Source organism: Capricornis sumatraensis, chromosome 2 (genome assembly GCF_032405125.1).
Source record: "Capricornis sumatraensis isolate serow.1 chromosome 2, serow.2, whole genome shotgun sequence".
NCBI lineage: Eukaryota > Metazoa > Chordata > Mammalia > Artiodactyla > Bovidae > Capricornis > Capricornis sumatraensis.
Window position 1 is genome coordinate 16554196 of NC_091070.1, and position 19907 is coordinate 16574102.

Here is a 19907-nt window from a genome sequence, read left to right on the forward strand (position 1 = left end):
AATTACTTACTACAGCCCAAATAACACCCACTCAGGCGCACGAACTGGACACCTTCAGCTCACATTCACCAGGTGACTTCTACAACTTCTCTGAAGTTCTGGCCCCCACTCGCCTAATAGCCAAATTAGAATCTTTCCTCAGCTTCTCGAAGTCTTCCTCTTAGGTGCTCTACGTCCCAAGTGTCACCAGAGTGCTAGGACCGCCCCACAGCCGGTGCGGGGTGGTCGGTGGGTGGGCCCAGCGATAGGCAGTGTGGCTGTTTCCTATTGGGGCTTGGTTGCTATGGTATCACCGACCTTAAACCTCGCGGGCTCTACTTCCGGAAGTTAAAAGAAAATTACTTCCTGAGCTGCCCGTACTTGCTATGGCCGACTGAGCAGGCACTAAGCTTAATAAAAATGAAACTTTTCCTGGAAACTCCTAGAAAAATCTCATTTAACCACTTTAATTTGTGGGCATGACGTAGTATCATATCCCTTCTTCACTTTATAAAGGTGTACTAATACATTCTCCCTCCCCCAATCTATTTGCCAGTCTCCAAAATGGCGCCGGCGACTTTGGGAAGGTCAGAGGTGAGTTCCGTGGGCCCTCTCGGTTCCGGCGCGATCGAGGCCCAGGGCGGCGAACAGTCTCCGGCACCATGTCTGGCTCCTCAGGCCCACAGGCTCAGCGTGGCCCTTGCCCGTTCGCGTTGCTGCTGTTACTCCTGCTCGGCCCCAGCTCGGTCCTCGCCATCTCCTTCCACTTGCCCGTTAACTCCCGCAAGTGCCTCCGCGAGGAGATCCACAAGGACCTGCTGGTGACGGGCGCGTACGAGATCACCGACCAGTCTGGGGGCGCCGGCGGCCTGCGCACCCATCTCAAGGTGCGGCGCGGGGCGGGGCGGGGCGGGGAGGGGAGACCGCAGGCGCCGGCGAGGTGGCCGAGGATCGGGGAATCGGGCGGGCGGAGGTCTGGAGGGCCGGCCTGGCCGCGCGGAGCGCGAAGGGCGCGCCGTCGAGACCGCCCCCTCACCCCGCTCGCTGGCGGTCGTGGGGCGGGACTGGGAACCGCGCACCGAAGCCGGGAACCCTTTAGGAGGGCCCGCCAGGGCCTTGGCGGATGTGGTGACCGCTGAGCGGCCGCGGCCTTGATTTTGGGTCCTTGTGGTCCTGTCCCTGTTTTGGTTTTAGGTACCTTAAACTGGTAACTAGGGGTCTTCAAAGAAGTTTTTGGAGGCTGATTGTTTGTGGGGATCAGCATCATGAGACATTGATACCTGCAGGAAAATAATGGAATCACTCAAGTTTACTGTGAATAATAAAAAGCTGTTATTTCTTGAGCTTCAGCTGTGTTCAGGTCCCGTGCTGCTGTACACATATTAGCATTTAGTTCGTACACTACCCTATGAAGTAAGTATTGTTTAGACTCATTTTACACATGATAATACTGAGGCTCAGAAAGGTACTAGAGCTGGTGTCAGAGCTGAAGTGGATTCTTAGGTTGGGAGTTAAGTAAGGTGACAGAAAACTGCTGCAGCCTTATTCTCAACGTATCTTTTATTTGTCATTCCTGTGATTGATTAAAGTCGATTTTTGGTGACAAAACGGTCTCAGTCTCTAGTCCTTTCCTTTCTGGTTCCCCAGAGTCCGGGCTTGGCCAAGTTTTCTGTAAATTTCAGTGATACTCTTGGATGGTGACAAGTATTACTGAAGTGCCAGTTTGGTCCCATATTTATTTGGGATGACCAGACCTGATCTTTGAAGCGTTAATGTGTTTGATATCTGTCAATATTTGATTGTATTTTAGGTAATTTTATTCATTCACTATAAGCACCTGGGTTTTGTTTTTAAAAGGAGAGGTCTTGAACCCAGACAGGAAGAAACATTTTTACACTATATTAGAGCTTTGGGTGTAATAAAACCATAGTTTATTTTTAAGGTATTGGAACCCAGTAGTGGTAACAGATGGCTTCCTTGGTGGTTCAAAGGGTAAAGAATCCACCTGCAGTGCAGGAGACTCTGGAAATGAGGGTTGGATCCCTGGGGCAGGAAGATTTCCTGGAGAAGGGCATGGCAACTCACTGCAGTATTCTTGCATGGTGAATCCCACAGACAGAGGAGCCTGGTGGGGCCTACAGTCAACAAAGAGTTAGGCATGACTAAAGCGACTGAGTATGCACAGTGGTTAACAGATGCAGATTATTTAAACTTTGAGAGATATAAACTGTTTTCACCGCTGTTGCACCATGACCCAGACTTTTGTTATTCTCTTCAGGCCCCAAACTTCTCTCTGGCCAAGAAAGGAATGATGGCATAACTTTATAGGCTTAGATACAGTATTTTGGGGGTCCTGCTTCTGGCTCTTCAAGGGGTATAGTGCATAGAATCAAAGAATTTGAGCAGTGAAGGAGAGTTTACTCTCATCTCTAGTGTTACCTCTCTGATGTGTACTTATGATTTAAAACCTTAACTATTCTTTACCTGGTAAAGTTTAAATTTTCCAGCATACTCTGTAGCACTCTTCATGATCTGTTCCTGAAGCTTTATGTACTTTGTCATCACTCCCCTTTGCATTTTATAAATGAGCCACCCTGAACAGTACCCTAAACTCAGTTTATTTTCATCTTACAGTGTAACTACTTGTATTTATATCTTGTCTTCCTCATTAGACTTTTAGTATCGTTAGGGCAGTAATTATATTCATGTTCATTTTTTTCTGACTGTCAAGCATACTGCCTTGCTTCTAGTAAGCACTTAATACAGGAAGCATATAATATAGCACGTTCTTACTGGAATTACATTTGTATCCAAGGCAACCGAAGGGACCTCGGCTGCAGGAATCTGTATCTAAACGCTAGCAGTTTACCATCACACACTTGCTCTCCCCGTGTCTGCTCTGTTCTCTTGCTTTGTGGTGGTTTATTTCTAAGTCGAGCCCGACTCTGCAACCCCATGAACTGCAGCACCCCAGGCCTCCCTGGCGTCCTTCACCATCCCCTAGAGTTTCTCAGACTCATAACCATTGAGTCGGTGATGCCATCCAACCATCTCATCCTCTGTCTGCTCTGTTCTCTTGCTACTGGCCAGCTTACTCAGACTACTTCTGAGGTCCTTCTCCTGGATGCCAAGTAGGTAACAAAAATGAATGAATTGGGCCAGCTATAAGAAAAACAGCAGCTGTGATTGATAAATGGGGGATAACTGGGAGTAGTGGAAACTGTCAGTTTGGAACAGTCAGTATTCATCTCTTGATGTGGACCAGTTGCCACATCGGGTTTTTAAATGAAGTTAGAAATCAAGATTTTTAAGCGAAAGCTCTTGATTTTAAAATATCACCAACTAATTCAAGTTGGTCTTGGCATTTGTTTATTTTTTATAAAGAAGAGTACAGTCTGTCCACTGTGTGTATACGTTACCCAGATTATTGGAATCAGTCACACTTATTTCATCTTAACTGCTTCTCCCTTCTCATTTTATGCTGAATCGTTTTAAACTAAAGTCTAAATATGGTGTTTCAGACTTTCATACTTCAGGATGAATCTCTTTAAAAATACGAACTTATCACAATGTTATGTGGCTATTTTCATGCCTTGCAAAGTTAATAATTCCTTAATGCTGTCTAATAATTGATGTTTAGTCACTAAGTTGTATCTGACTCTTGTGACCCCATGTAATGTAGCCCTCTAGGCTTCTATGTCCATGGGCTTTCCCAGGCGAGAATTCTGGAGTAGGTTGCCATTTCTTCCTCCAGGGAATCTTCCCAAGCTGGTGATCAAACCCACATCTCCTGCATTGGCAGGCGGATTCTTCACCACTGAGCCACCTACCCACTTCAAACTCAAATTTCTCCACTTGTCTCAAAAATAGCTATTTAAAATTAATTTGTTGTATCTCTCAAGTCTCTTTAATCTACAACAGTTTCACTCTCTCTTGCCCAGCTCCCTTTTTTTATATGCTTGAAATTATATTGTTGGAGTCAGTAGTCCTTAAATCATGTCCTACATTATAGATTTGTCTCTGCTTCCTTGAGGTGTCATTTGATGAGTCTGTCCCCCGTGTTCTTGTAAAAGTAATCAACTACAAATAGGTAACTAGATTCGGGTTTATGTGAGGTTGCTTCATGAGTGGTATTGTGTACTTGATGGGACATCACGGCACTGCACACAGTACTTTTGTGCCCCTTGGTGCTGCTAAGGTAGATCAGTGGATTCAGTCGTGTGTATTAAAATCCAATTGCTGCTATAACAAATTATCATGAACTTAGTGGCTCACTGGTAGTTCAGCTGGTAAAGAATCCACCTACAATGCAGGAGACCCTGGTTCTATTCCTGGGTCAGGAAGATCCACTGGAGAAAGGGATAGGCTACCCACTCCAGTATTCTTGGACTTTCCTTGTGGCTCAGTTGATAAAGAATCCGCCTGCAATGTGGGAGACCTGGGTTTGATCCCTGGGTTGGGAAGATCCCCAGAAGGGAAAGGCTACCCACTTCCAGTATTCTGGCCTGGAGAATTCCATGGACTATATAGTCCATGGGGTCACAAAGAATCAGACACAGCTGAGCGACTTTCACTGGTGGCTCACGGCTCACATTTATCTTCCAGTTCTAGAGGTCAGAAATCCTAAAATCAAGGTGTCAACAGGACTGTGTTCCTTCTGCAGGCTCTAGGGGAGAATCCATTTACTTGCCATTTTCAACTTCTAGAGGCCACCTGCACTCTTTTTTTTTTTAAATTTTATTTTTACTTTATTTTACTTTACAATACTGTATTGGTTTTGCCATACATTGACATGAATCCACCACCTGCACTCTTTGACTGGTGACCCCTTCCTCCATCTTCAAAGCCAGAAGCATAGTATCTCCAAGACTTTCTCTTCCTTTCTCCTACCCGAACCTCTCTTCTCAGCTTCTATCATCTCATCTCCTCTGACTCTCCTACTTCCTTCTTTTCCTTATAAGGACCCTTAATTTAATCCACATCTGCAAATCCCTTTTTGCCACATGGAATCACATATTCACAAGTTCTGGAAATAAGGATATGGATATCTCTTGGGGGTTGGGAACATTGTCCTGCCTACAAAGTTGGTAACAGCCTGGAGCCTCTAATGTAAAGCTGATTAACTTGTGAAGCTATTGATGATTTATGTGGATATATTGTTTCATTAAGATTGTGAAATGAAGATTTTCTAATTGTTCATTTCATACTTACTAGCTGGAATTACTCCTAAGAAATTCATCACGTAAAGCATTTGGTTACTCTAAAATTTATAATTCAGGAAGGAAACTTGGGCTCAGTGCAGAGTTCATTCCTTTTTATTGTTGGTTTTCACAGCAAGTAGTTGTTGCCCTTGTCCTTTCCACTGTAGTCTGAAGAAGGTGGTTGTTTCAAGTATTATACTGAGATCATTTTTTATTGTTGTGTACTTCCATTTTTGGAGTGATTGTTTTAGTCAGTTGCAGTCATTCTTTATGTGTACTTGTCCCTTTGGCACCTATATCCTTTTGACCCAGTCCTGTTGGACTTTGATGGCTTCCCTCTTTTGTGGAATAGCTAGGTGGTACCCTTGGCTCATCTTTTGTATGTCGAACCCCTGACCTGGATGCAGCTGTTCCTTCAAGAAGTTGTGGTTCCTTTTTGTGAGGCATGGAATTTTAGAGACCATAAGTCAGGTATCATTTTTAAAAGTTTAGTATATTCTGCAGGCTGCAGAACCTATATGTGAGCTTGATCACACTCCTTAGCACAATATGCAACCTTTTTCATAGCCTCTGTCCACTTAGTTCTGCTTTCTCTTAAAGTTTGACCACTCACTGCCCAGACTCTGCCTCAAGAATTCTCTCTATGCATCATTTTACCTTCTGAGGTGCAACTCCAGAGTGCAAGGATCTGAGTGGTTCAGCTTCTTTTTATATCCTAGGCCATATTCTGGGTCTCCAAACAGCCTGTTAATTATCTTCCTTTTGGTCATATATCCACCCCTGGTTTAAGCAGCCACGGTTTGGAGAAATGGATACTTTCTGCAAAAGTTGGTCACCTGGGCTTGGCATTTAGCTACTTCCCTGATTGAGGCAGTCTCCCTTAGAAGGATCTTTGTGAATGTAGTGTCTTGATAAACCTCTCTCATTCATCATCATCCTGTCAAGGAGCACCTTAATGTCCAATGAATACGTGAGTGTTACCATATATCACTCTGCTTTGTAGTTCAGTGTTTACCCATCTCCTCAGGTAGACTTTAAGCTTGAGCAGAGCCTGTGTCTGAATCATCATTGAAATGCCTGTGTCTAATACAGACATCCTGGAATGTGAAGTTAAGTGGGCCATAGAAAGCATCACTATGAACAAAGCTAGTGGAGGTGATGGAATTCCAGTTGAGCTATTTCAAATCCTGAAAGATGATGCTGTGAAAGCGCTGCACTCAGTATGCCAGCAAATTTGGAAAACTCAGCAGTGGCCACAGGACTGGAAAAGGTCAGTTTTCATTCCAGTCCCAAAGAAAGGCAATGCCAAAGAATGCTCAAACTATCGCACAATTGCACTCATCTCACACACTAGTAAAGTAATGCTCCAAATTCTCCAAGCCAGGCTTCAGCAGTACGTGAACCATGAACTTCCAGATGTCCAAGCTGGTTTTAGAAAAGGCAGAGGAACCAGAGATCAAATTGCCTACATCCGCTGGATCATGGAAAAAGCAAGAGAGTTCCAGAAAAACATCTATTTCTGCTTGATTGACTCTGCCAAAGCCTTTGACTGTGTGGATCACAATACATTGTGGAAAATTCTGAAAGAGACAGGAATACCAGAGCACCTGACCTGCCTCTTGAGAAACCTATATGCAGGTCAAGAAGCAACAGTTAGAACTGGACATGGAACAACAGACTGGTTCCAAATAGGAAAAGGAGTACGTCAAGGCTATATATTGTCACCCTGCTTATTTAACTTATATGCAGAGTACATCCTGAGAAACGCTGGACTGGAAGAAGCACAAGCTGGAACCAAGATTGCCGGGAGAAACATCAATAACCTCAGATATGCAGATAACACATGGCAGAAAGTGAAGAGGAACTAAAAAGCCTCTTGATGAAAGTGAAAGAGGAGAGTGAAAAAGTTGGCTTAAAGCTCAACATTCAGAAAACTAAGAACATGGCACCTGGTCCCATCACTTCATGGCAAATAGATGGGGAAACAGTGTCAGACTTTATTTTTGGGGGGCTCCCAAATCACTGCAGATGGTGATTGCAGTCATGAAACTGAAAGAAGCTTACTCCTTGGAAGGAAAGTTATGACCAACCTACGGAGCATATTAAAAAGCAGAGACATTACTTTGCCAACAAAGGTCCATCTAGTCAAGGCTATGGTTTTTCCAGTGGTCATGTATGGATGTGAGAGTTGGACTGTGAAGAAAGCTGAGCGCTGGAGAATTGATGCTTTTGAACTGTGGTGTTGGAGAAGACTCTTGAGAGTCCCTTGGACTGCAAGGATATACAGCCAGTCCATGCTAAAGGAGATCAGTCCTGGGTGTTCATTGGAAGGACTGATGCTGAAGCTGCAACTCCAATACTTTGGCCACCTCATGCGAAGAGTTGACTCATTGGAAAAGCCTCTGATGCTGGGAGGGATTGGGGGCAGGAGGAGAAGTTGACAACAGAGGATGAGATGGCTGGATGGCATCACTGACTCGATGGACGTGAGTCTGAGTGAACTCCGGGAGTTGGTGATGGACAGGGAGGCTTGGCGTGCTGCAATTCATGGGGTTGCAGAGAGTTGGACACAACTGAGTGACTGAACTGAACTGAATACAGTGGATGGTACATAGTAGGACTTCAGCCTAAGGAATGAATGAATAAATGAATTAGCACTGTCCTAATCTCAAATCTAATCTTTTCCTCTTCACTTGTCTCCTCCTACTCCTCACTGTAGCCATTCTGAATACCTTGCAGTTCTTTGAGCACAATGTTCTCTTAATGGGGACCAGTCTTTGCCTGTACACTTCTCCTGTGTGCTTCCCCAGTAATGGAAAGTAATGTCATGCCTACTGTGTAGGCATTATTGTACAACTGAGTTAAATATTTTAGTCTTATTGAGCTTGGGTCTGGAGTCAAACAGATTTGGATTCAGATCCCATCAGCTCCATCATTTAAAGGGGGTATGGTCTTAGGGGAATTACTTAACCTTTCTCTTTGAGTCTCTTATATGTAAGATGGGGATGATAGTGTTCATAGAATTATTAGAAGGGCTAATGGAGATGAGCTCTTTATTGTGCAGGGCTTATTGCAGTGGGCCATAGATATTAGTACTTTGCTTTTCTCTCTAGTAAATGAAAATTGAATTGCTTATCTGACTTCCTTTCCCTGTGTCATTGCAGTGACAGATAAAGAGCATTTTAATGAGAGTAATTCTGAGGTTTTGTGATTTTCCCATTCATTCAGTAAATATTTACTTAATACTTAGTACAAATGCCAGACATAGCTGGGGTTATAGGCATGAATAGCAGACAAGGTCCTTGACCTCTAGTGAGAACAAAGACAACATATAAGTTTAAAAAGATACAGACAAATCTCAGGTAGTAATAAGGATTATAATGAAAAATCAAGCAATAGGTGGTAAGGAGTGGTTAATAGGGTAAAATGTATTTGAGTGGCCAGCCAAGGTCTTTCTTTTTTTATAAAATACTTTAATTAATTGGTTTTCCATTGTTCTGGGTCTTCATTGCTGTGCATTGGCTTTTCTCCAGTCCTGGGCGTGGGGGCTACTCTCTGGTCACGGTGAGCAGGCTTCTGGTTTGCAGTGGCTTCACCCACTCCAGGACGCACAGGCTTCAGTAGTTGCGGCTCCCAGGCTCTAGAGCACAGGCTCAGTAGTTGTGGTCCACGGGCTTAAGTTGCTTGGTAGCATGCGGGAATCTTCCCAGATCAGGCATCAAACCTGTCTCCTCAGTTGGCAGACAGAGTCTTTACCACTGAGCTACCAGCGAAGCCCCAGCCAAGGCCTTTCTGAGCAGAGAGAGAAGTGGATTGAAATGATGGGTGGGACTATGTTGCAAAAGATTTCTCCTTCAGGCCCATACTGGGATGTGTTTTCTGTTGAGATTTCTAATTGAGGTTATCCCTTCCCTACTCATTTCATAAAATGAGGCTAAATCAGGCTAAATAATTTCAGATTTCAAGATTGTTGCACAGAATTGAAGCAAGAAGTACCAACTCATCATGCATAGTGAATATAGAAGTTTCCTCGTTACTTCAGGTCCATAATAAAAGGCTGTTGTAGGGACTCAGAATCTGTGAGTTACAAACCACATTTTCATAAAGACTAAATGATCCAGATTCCGGTATCAGTTGTTCTTTGGAATCCGTGTTAATAGTGAAAATTGGAGGATGAATTAATTTTAGGGGATGAGATGAGTTATTGCCTCAGGGTGATTTATACTTTGGAAATACATTACAGAAAAAAGAGAAAGCAGTTGTGAGGAGATGTCATAAACATCACCAGAAGAGAAAGAAAAGCCTAATGGTAATAATTTAGGTCACTTATACATTTTTAGCTTCTTCCAAATAATCCAATTGGTCTAACTTTTTTCTCATTGTCATTCTTCAAGAGTGCTGTTGCTATTAATAATTCATTTTGCCAAATGAGATTATTTTTTATTTGGCTGTTACACTCAGATATGGTCCCAGTGTTTCCCAGCTAGCTTACAGATGAGAAAGCCAAACAAGATCATTTGGAAAATTCAGCCTTAAGTCATAGGCCTATCACAGTTTAAGCCTAAAAATGATCAAGAAGAACCTTGGCCATTGGGAAACCATTGGCCTGTAATTTTTTTCACACTGAAAGCTGTATGAAAAGATTGTGTGTGTGTGTGTCTGTGTGCACGCACATGTGTGCACACTCGTGCACTACACATTTAATTGATTTTATTTGGAGTAGTTACGCTTCAGCTCATGATTACTGTTGTCTATGCTGAGGGCTGATCTTTTTCTCATAAGTTAGAACACTACATCTTTCTCAAATTTACATTTGATGTGATTGTTATCCAGTGGATTAGAAACAGATCAGTAAATAGATGGTTTAGTACAGAAGGCTCATTGGTACATGAAAATGTGATGATATTAAAATCTAGTTTATTTTTTGTATTATATACTAATTTCTAGATTTAAATTAAAACCTGATTGTGTGTTTCCATCTCCATAAAAGTTAAACAACATTACTTCATTTAAACCTCTCTCGTTCGACATTTGTCCACAGCCTTCTCTCTTTTCAAGTGATCTAGAGAAGGGGGCTGCTTAGAATTTGAAATTGCTGTATCATATCCTTATGATGACTTCTCATGCTTCTAGGAAAGGGGAGCTGACTTCTAAAGGTAATCTAGTGGGCTGCAGTGGCTTCTTTACTGTTTCTTGTGTGAGTTGGTGGCTGGTGGTTGATACTGAGCTGTGGCCCCCATATGCATATGCAGCCTCGCAGCCTGGACAGTGGAGCCTTCTGTGAAATCAGCCAGCTGGCCACAGACCAGAATTTGGGCTCCCAAACAAGCCCCCGACTTGAGGGAGGTTGATGTCATCTGCTTTATCCTGTGCTCCCAACCTCATTGTTCGACACAACTTGTGGGAAATCAAGGGACTAGTTGTTAAGAAAGAACAAGGCTTTATTTGTGCCTGAAAGGGTCACACTGGAGGTTTTTACCGTAAATAACTTTGGAACAGTATGAAAAAAAACATTTGATCTGGCTTCACCCCCGCAGCAGTATTGTTAGGGCACCAACTGGTCTTTCCTTCTCATTCCCCTTCTCTTCCTCCCTCTCTTTCTCCCCTGCCTACCCTGCACTCCCCCTCACTCCCACCCCCACCCCCCCATGACGTATTGCCTGTGTTGAGTTAATACAGTAAATGCTGATGGAATCAGGAAGAGAGCATCTATCCATTATCATACCACTGCCTGGAAATTTTCCATGTCTAGTTTTCAGTACTTCAGAAGCCTCTTTAAACGTCACTTCTGTGCTATGCTATGCCTTTGCTGAATTGTGTTGGAAATATGAAAGGATTTAGCATTGTTCCTGCCGTCTGTGGGGTCGCACAGAGTCGGACACGACTGAAGCAACTTAGCAGCAGCAGCAGATGCTGCTTATGGCCTTCTAAGTTTGACTGTTCTGGGTAAAATCTAGATGTCGTTTGATTTCAGGGATGCTGTTGGTAGACTTCATACTTAATCTTGTTTGAAAGATCAGAGTAAATTTGTTTTATGACCATTAAATACGGCTGCTAGGCTATCAAGAGTCATCCATATTGTTTGTATATGGCCTCTTGGAAGTGTTTCTGATACTACTTTTCTAGTGTAAAACTGCAGCATCTTCGGTGATTTGGTGTTCTCTCCCATTAGAGTAATAGACCCTACAGCTTTAGATGCAGCGTGAACTCTTACAGAATGAAACGTATAGACTTGCAGCCTCTGGTCATTATATATGCATCCACAGTCCTCTCTTCTCCCCCAAACTTAATGTTGTTGAGTCCTTCGTGTTTATTACTTATCAGTAAAACACATGCAGGAATTGCTGAAGTCGTCTGATACTTCTTACTGGGGCTGGTAGCAGCTAAAATGATTCATTGAATACCTGCTTTGTTCAGTTCATTTGCTCAGTTGTGTCTGACTTTTTGCCACCCCATGGACTTTATCACACCAGGCTTCCCTGTCCATCACCAACTCCCGGAGTTTGCTCAAACTCATGTCCATTGAGTTGGTGATACCATCCAACCATCTCATCCTCTGTTGTCCCCTTCTCCTCCTGCCCTCAGTCTTTGCCAGCATCTGGGTTTTTTCCAATGAGTCATCAGCTGGCCAAAGTATTGGAGTTTTGGCTTCAGCATCAGTCCTTCCAATGAAAATTCAAGCTGATCATCTTTAGGATGGACTGGTTTGATTTCCTTGCAGTCCACGGGATTCTCAAGAGTCTTCTCCAATACCACAGTTTAAAAACATCAATTCTTTGGCTCTCAGCTTTCTTTATAGTCCGGCTCTCACATCCATACATGACTACTGGAAAAACCATAGCTTTGACTAGAAGAACCTTTGTCAGCAAACTGACATCTCTGCTTTTTAACATGCTGTCTAGGTTGGTCATAGCTTTTCTTCCAAGGAGCAAGTGTCTTTTCATTTTATGGCTGCAGTCACCACCTGCATTGATTTTGGAACCCAGGAAAATAAAGTCTGTCAGTGTTTCCATTGTTTCTCCATCTATTTGCCATGAAGTGATGGGACCAGATGCCATGATCTTAGTTTTTTGACTGTTGAGTTTTAAGCCAACTTTTTCACTCTCCTCTTTCACTTTCATCAAGAGGCTCTTTAGTTCTTCACTTTCTGCCATAAGGGTGGTGTCATCTGCATATCTGAGGTTACTGATATTTCTCCCGGCAATCTTGATTCCAGCTTGTGCTTCATCCAGCCTGGCATTTTGCATGATGTACTCTGCATGTAAGTTAAATAAGCAGGGTGACAGTAGGCAGCTTTGACGTACTCCTTTCCCAATTTGGAACCAGTCCCTTGTTCCATGTCTGGTTCTAACAGTTGCTTCTTGACCTGCATACCGATTTCTCAGGAGGCAGGTAAGGTGGTCTGGTATTCCCATCTCTTGAAAAACTTTCCACAGTTTGTTGTGATCCACACAGAGGCCTCAGTGTAGTCAGTAAAGCAGAAGTAGATGTTTTTCTGGAACTTTCTTGCTTTTTCTGTGATCTAGCGGATGTTGGCAATTTGATCTCTTGTTCCTGTGCCTTTTATAAATCCAACTTGAACATCTGGGAATTCATGGTTCATGTACTGTTGAAGCCTGGCTTGGAGAATTTTGAGCATTACTTTGCTAGCATTTGAGATGAGTGCGATTGTGGAGTAGTTTGAACATTCTGTGGCATTGCCTTTCTTTGGGATTGGAATGAAAACTGACCTTTTCCAGTCCTGTAGCCACTGCTGAGTTTTCCAAATTTGCTGACATATTGAGTGCAGCACTTTCATAGCATCATCTTTTAGGATTTGAAATAGCTCAACTGGAATTCCTTCACCTCCACTAACTTTGTTCGTAGTGATGCTAAGGCCCACTTGACTTTGCATTCCAGGATGTCTGGCTATAGGTGAGTGATCACAGCATCGTGGTTATCTGGGTCATGAAGATCCTTTTTGTACAGTTCTTCTCTGTATTCTTGCCACCTCTTCTTGGTATCTTCTGCTTCTGTTAGATGCATACCATTTCTGTCCTTTATTGAGTCCATCTTTGCATGAAATGTTCCCTTGGTATCTCGAATTTTCTTGAAGAGATCTCTAGTCTTTCCCATTCTTCTGTTTTCCTCCATTTCTTTGCATTGATCACTGAGGAAGGCTTTCTCATCTCTCCTTGCTGTTCTTTGGAACTCTGCATTCACACGGGTGTATCTTTCCTTTTCTCCTTTGCCGTTAGCTTCTCGTCTTTTCTTAGCTATTTGTAAGGCCTCCTCAGACAACCATTTTGCCTTTTTGCATTTCTTTTTTCTTGGGGATGGTCTTGATCACTGCCTCCTGTACAATGTCGTGAACCTCTGTTCATAGTTCTTCTGGCACTCTATCAGATCTAATCCCTTGAATCCCTTTAACATGTTTTGTTAAAGTGCTGCATTAACAAACCAAGTACCTGCTTTGTCAGGTACTCTGTGTCCCTTCAGTTTCTGAATCTTTCTGCAGCTTCCTTTGAGTTTACCTGTCTTTTCCTTTTTCATGTAACAGCCATGTTGGCCCTAGTCATCCCTGGGTTTAGTCAGTGTAGACTACTTGATCTAGTTTGCCATCCATTAGCACTTTTAGGTTGGAAGCATGGTTAGTTACCTAAGTGTTTAATTCTCACAATAACCTCATGAAGCACTTACTCTTGTTCTTATTTTACATATGAGGCACAGAGAGGTCAAGGAACATACCCAAGGCTTTACAGCTAGTAAGTGGCACAACTGTGACTTGAACACCGACTTGAAGTTTGACTCTGGAACCTTCAGTCTAACTACTGTGCTCTACTGTCTCTCAGGGAGAGAAGGGTAGGTGTTTCTGTTTTGGTTCATTTTTGTGCAATGTATAGAGCTTCTCTATACATTGTATAGGGTTCATTTGGTTCATTCTATAGGGTTCATTAAAAGACGCTTACTCCTTGGAAGAGAAGTTATGACCAACCTAGACAGCATATTGAAGAGCACAGACATTACTTTGCCAACAAAGGTCCGTCTAGTCAAGGCTATGGTTTTTCCAGTGGTCATGTATGGATGTGAGAGTTGGACTGTGAAGAAAGCTGAGCGCTGAAGAATTGATGCTTTTGAACTGTGGTGTTGGAGAAGACAAGATCTTGAGAGTCCCTTGGACTGCAAGGAGATCAGCCCTGGGATTTCTTTGGAGGGAATGATGCTGAAGCTGAAACTCCAGTACTTTGGCCACCTCATGTGAAGAACTGACTCATTGGAAAAGACTCTGATGCTGGGAGGGATTGGGGACAGGAGGAGAAGGGGACGACAGAGGATGAGATGGCTGGATGGCATCACGGACTCGATGGACGTGAGTCTGAGTGAACTCCGGGAGTTGGTGATGGACAGGGAGGCCTGGCGTGCTGCGATTCATGGGGTCGCAAAGAGCCGGACACGACTGAGCGACTGAACTGAACTGAATAGGGTTCATTTGGTTCTATACATTTAGTTCATTTTGTTCAATGTATAGGGACTTGGTTGTTTCTGAATTCCTTAGTTGTTCAGAAGCTACAAGATTGATGTTTATCCTTAAAATGACATGCACACTTTGTATACTCAGTATTATACCACAGACTGATCATAAACCTAAGGAAGACAGTGCAGGGTAGGAGCCTGTATGAAGGAAATTACGTTTTCAAAATTTCACCAATTACATTCAAGCTTCAAGTTGGTTGACCTCTGCTGCTATGTGCTGAGTGGTGTATGGAGCTGGACTGCTGGAGTGTGGAGCCAATTCAGCAAATGAAAGCAGTGTGTGAACTGTGTCAGTAGAAAGTCACAGCCTTGCCACCTTCCCCACAGACAATATGTCACTTTACAAGAGTAGGTATAGACCTGTCTGAATTACCTGATTAAATACATCCTGGTGGCTCAGACAGTGGCAAATCTGCCTGCAAGGCAGGAGACCCGGGTTCGATCTCTGGGTCGGGAAGATAACCTGAAGAAGGGAATGGCAACCCACTCCAGTGTTCTTGCCTGAAGAGTTCCATGGGCAAAGGAGCCTGGCGGGTACCGTTCGTGGGGTTGCAAAGAGTCAGACACGACTGAGCAACTAAGACACAACATAAGTAAATGAAATTGTTTGTTTGCTTGCTTGACTTTGATTATAAATTTCTTAAGACTCTGGAGGTATATGTGTATGTATGTGTTTAACTTCATCCTTCTGAATAGTATTTTTTAAATAAACTTTTAATCTTAGAACAGTTTTAGATTTCCAGAAAAACAGTGAAGATAATGGAATTCCCAGGTACCCCACACCCAGTTCCCCCTGTTGTATGGTACATTTGTCACAGGAATGAACACGTATTGATATGTCATTATTAACTGAAGTCTGTACTTGATTCAGATTTCCTTAGTTTTTAACCTGATGTTTTGTTTTCCTGTCCAGGGTCCCATCCTTGAGCTGTAACGTTCAGTTATATTTCTTTGGGCTCCTCTAGATTATGACAGTTCTCAGATTCTCCTTGTTTCTAAAGCCATTTGAGTTTTGAGGCATACTAGTCAAGTATGTTACAAGAGACCCCTCTGTTAGAGTTCATCTGATGTTTTCCCTGTGATGAAACCTGGAATTATGGGTTTAGGGAAGGAAGAACACAAAAGTAAAGTGTCATTTTCATCATATCATATGGAACATACGGGAGCATACTGTCAACATGAATTATCACTGTTGTATTGACCTTGATCATATGGCAGAGGTCGTGTCTGTAGGCTTCTCAAGTTACTCCCCTTCTGTACTGCACTCTTTGGAAGGAAGTCACTGTGTACGGCCCACACTTGAGTGGGGAGTTATGCGCGACCTCCTTGAGGATGTTGTCTCTGCATAAATTATTTGAGAGTGTTCTTCACGGGAGATTTTTCTCTTTTCCCCTGCTTGTTTGATCATTTATATCAGTATGGCTTCATGGCTGTTTATTTTATACTCTGCATTACAGCCCAGCGCTACTTTATTCTGTTGCTCAGATTGTCTCAGCTTTGGCTTTTGTGTGTCCTTTCGTTTGGTCCATGTGTCCCTTTGACATACCCCATTGTCGTTTTTTGTCTTGGTTTGTTTTTGAGCGCTTCTCTACTTTCTGGCACTACAAGATGCCCCAGGCTCATCTTGTGTGCTTCTTGCCCCAGTCCTGGATTCAGCTGTTTCTCCAAGGGGGCCTTTTATTGAAGAATCGTAATTAGAGCCCAAGATCTGGATGGGTAGTAGTATTTTAAGATATCTTTTCCTGACATTTAAACACACACACACGCACGCACACACGGCAGCCAGAGGACCTAGGTGCTAAAGGGTGGAGGCCATGGCTCAGGAGCTTTCACCCAGTTCCTTCAGGTCCTGCCTCTGCATTACATCAGGTGGATGTTATGGCACGTCACTAAAAGGATCCGTCTCAGTTGTGTTAATATTTGTATCTTTAGCCAGGCCATGTTTGAAAGTGGAGAGTCTAATATCGGTCACAGTCCTTTCACAAGGACCTTCCTGATAAATTGTTCTTCTCGTTTAGTTCCAGGAAAATTAATCTCTGAAGATAAATTTGTGAGCTTTCATCGGTAAACAAATGATGTGTAACCCAACTTATTTCTTTCTTAATCTTGGCTTCCGGAAAACTGAGAGCCAAATTTATTGTGCAGATGCCATTTGCTTAGTTCTAATTGTTAGTGCCTTCATTCTGTTTGATAGTACCTATTTGTTTCTTCTTCCAGGTGAACGCTGTTCCTTAAATTCTTAATTGCTTTATTTGCCTGGTGGTTGGGCCTAAGTTACTTGATCCTTTTGAAGCAGGCAGGGTATTATCTTGAATGAGTGGCAAAGGAAGAGGGTCAGGCTTCTGGAGCAGGACCTGCCCAGAACCTGTTTTCTCGACCACTACCTAGAATGGTCCAAGAAAATTCAGTTTTAAATGAGTCTGTGTTCCCAGCGGACCTGTATTCTCACTTATTTGATGATGTGAGTATTCACATATTCTTGACATCAGCTACTGTGCATGTACAATTAACATTTTCCTACTTTATAAGTTGTGAACTTTGCCATGCCTTTTTTCTTCAGAAGGTGTTGTCTAGAAACAGACCTTTATTAACTTCCCATTCCCTGATGTCATATGGACAGATTTTATGGCTTGATATTACCTTTGTTTAATTAAGAACTTCACAGTAAATTTTAAAAATGTTCTTTTATTGTTTAAGAGGGAATCCTTTACGAGCTTGCTGTTTGCCACCTTATGGGCTTATTCTGACCCATTAAATTCATTTTATGCTGCTTGCTTAATCCTTGTGGGCATATGTTTTTGGTCTTGTTCTGTGGGCTCTCTGTTTTTAAAATTTCTCAAATCTGGCCCCTGTCTCTCTATACCCACAGCCTTTATCATTTCTAACCTGAATGACGGGTTACTGTCCTAAGCCGTCTTCCTCGGTATTCTCCCCTCTTGAGTCTCTTCACAGTGCTAGCAGACTTACCTTTCTAAATTGCAGGCTGAGTCACATTACTCTCGTTTTTAAAAAAAGTGTAGAGAAATCTCACTGCTCAAAAATAACTAATATTATTAAAATGGTTTAATTAGATATGTTTATATGTATGCTACTCAATTTTAGTGTTTAAAATCTCACCTAATAATTGAATCTTGATTTACAGATAGTATTAGAACATCCAGTTTATTATAAGGAATCCACTCCTTTTGTGTTCCACATCGCAAGTAGCTTCCTGTCTTAGGTAATGAAATATGCCTTCTGCCCAGACAGTCATGTGCTCTAGAAAAGAAGCCTGAGACCCAGTCTGTCATAATATTGTGTCAAACCCTTGCTTTATTTGCCACCATTCACTTAGCAATATATGCGGCTGCTTCTGTTACAGGCCTTTCTCTAGGAATGGGGCAGTTTAAGTTTGGAAAACTTAGAAGAGCCAACAACTCAGAAGACAGGGATTGTTATTTGTGGAAAGCAAAGATATCTTCTTTTAAGAGTAACTTTTTATCCCCACGCCCATCTTCCCACACCTCCTGTAGTCCTTGGCATAATTAACATGAAATTTGCAGGAGTAGCTCTTCCAGACTTGTCCTCCAGCAAGCCTTCTTTTCTGTCTCTCCTTGTATCAGGGGCCCCATTTCCACTCTCTACTGGCACCACATCAAGATTTGTGTTATACAAGAAATGTGTCCTCATACATCTTTCTCCTTTTGTAGTATATTCTTTTGGTAATTGTTCACTTGTATTTTTGTGACATGTCTCTCTCTAGGAAATGATACTGGCCTGCAATCTATAAAGTGAGCTTTTGCTAATAAAGTCATTTATACCAACTGTATCAACTGTTAGAATACTCGAAATTTACTGTATTTGGGTTTCACCTTCTAATCTAATTCTTGTCTTTGGGAGTGTTTGGACCATATCATCATAATAGACTGTCTTATAGACAGTGTTTTCTTCCATTTCTCCACTTTCTATAAGTTCTCTTCCCAAGTACTATTTGCTACCTGTTCTTACTTACTTTTTACTTTTAGATCACAGATTCTGCTGGCCATATTCTGTACTCCAAGGAGGATGCAACCAAGGGGAAGTTTGCCTTTACCACTGAAGATTATGACATGTTTGAAGTGTGTTTTGAGAGCAAGGGTAAGTAAATCAGAGTGTTTTCCCTGAATTAAGCAGCATCTTCCAAGTAAGTTAGAGCATGAACTTTTTCTCTCCTGGCCTCTCCTGGCAGGAAGAGGAAATGAAAACATTTGCTGGGGTGCATACACATATAAATCAAAGTCGGCGAGTGGGTAGAGTTCTGCATGTACAGGAGTAGGCATTTCTTGAATGCTGTACTTGGCTTGAATAACAGAGTTAAATTTTGTATAGATGCTAGAAAATAGTGTATTTATATGCTAGTGACATGTCTTCTTAGAGGTTAGAAGTAGGGTCTGTCTGACAAATCACATCTCGTCAGAAACACTTTTGATCTCCAGGGCACTTGCTGTTTCCCAGTCCTGGTGTCTTGCTGTGGCTTGTTCTGTGCATATCAAGGCCAAGAGCCCTTAGAAACTTTTAGGCTGATTGATTATCTGATGGCTTCTGCTCATGGTGGTTGGTGAAAAAGCAGATGCTTCTTCACTCCCTGTTCTTCAGCTTCAAGGACACCAGACTCTAAAAACTGTACGCATGTATACCTGTTGTATTACTTGGGGCCCTTTGGGGCTGCAGGACTAAAGGAACGAAACTCAAACTGGCTTAAAGAAAGACTGTGTGACTGTGAACAGGGGAGTCGACAGTGTGGTGCTGGCTTCAGGCACGACAGTATCTTGGGCATTTTAAAACAGCATCATGGGCATTTTACCTCATTTTTAGTGCTTTTTGCCTCCATTTGACTTTATTCTCAGGCTTTCTCCGTCGGGTAGCAAAAGGACTTCTGGCAATTTTACATTTATACAGTGTTCAGAACATAATGATCCTAGAAGAAAAGCAAGCACCTTCACCAACAGCACCAATGGATTCCCAGGAATAGCAAAAGAACTAGCAGCTTTTAACAGTTAACCAAAAACTGACCCCTTGACCTCAAATGGGTCAGTTTAGTCTGAAAGCTAAAGGAGTTCTCCCAAAGTAAATGGAACAACAGAATGGAACATTAAAAGACTATAATAATGATTTCATGATTGATACCCTTCTCCCTGCCAGTTCCATGTCTCAGTAGTATTCTAGATGGTTGTACTGTTCTTACCTCAAAACTCA

At 42.5% G+C, this 19907-nt stretch overlaps 1 protein-coding gene across 1 annotated transcript in view; it reads left to right on the forward strand.

Moving 5' to 3' along the window:
- The first annotated feature begins 610 nt into the window (after window positions 1-610).
- Window positions 611-19907, forward strand: part of TMED10 (transmembrane p24 trafficking protein 10) — a 34727-nt gene continuing 15430 nt past the window's right edge. The window contains exons 1-2 of the mRNA XM_068963603.1: window positions 611-866; window positions 18698-18809. Of these exons, the coding sequence (XP_068819704.1) occupies window positions 642-866; window positions 18698-18809 (337 nt within the window). The 5' untranslated portion in view covers window positions 611-641. The remainder of the gene's footprint in view (window positions 867-18697; window positions 18810-19907) is intronic.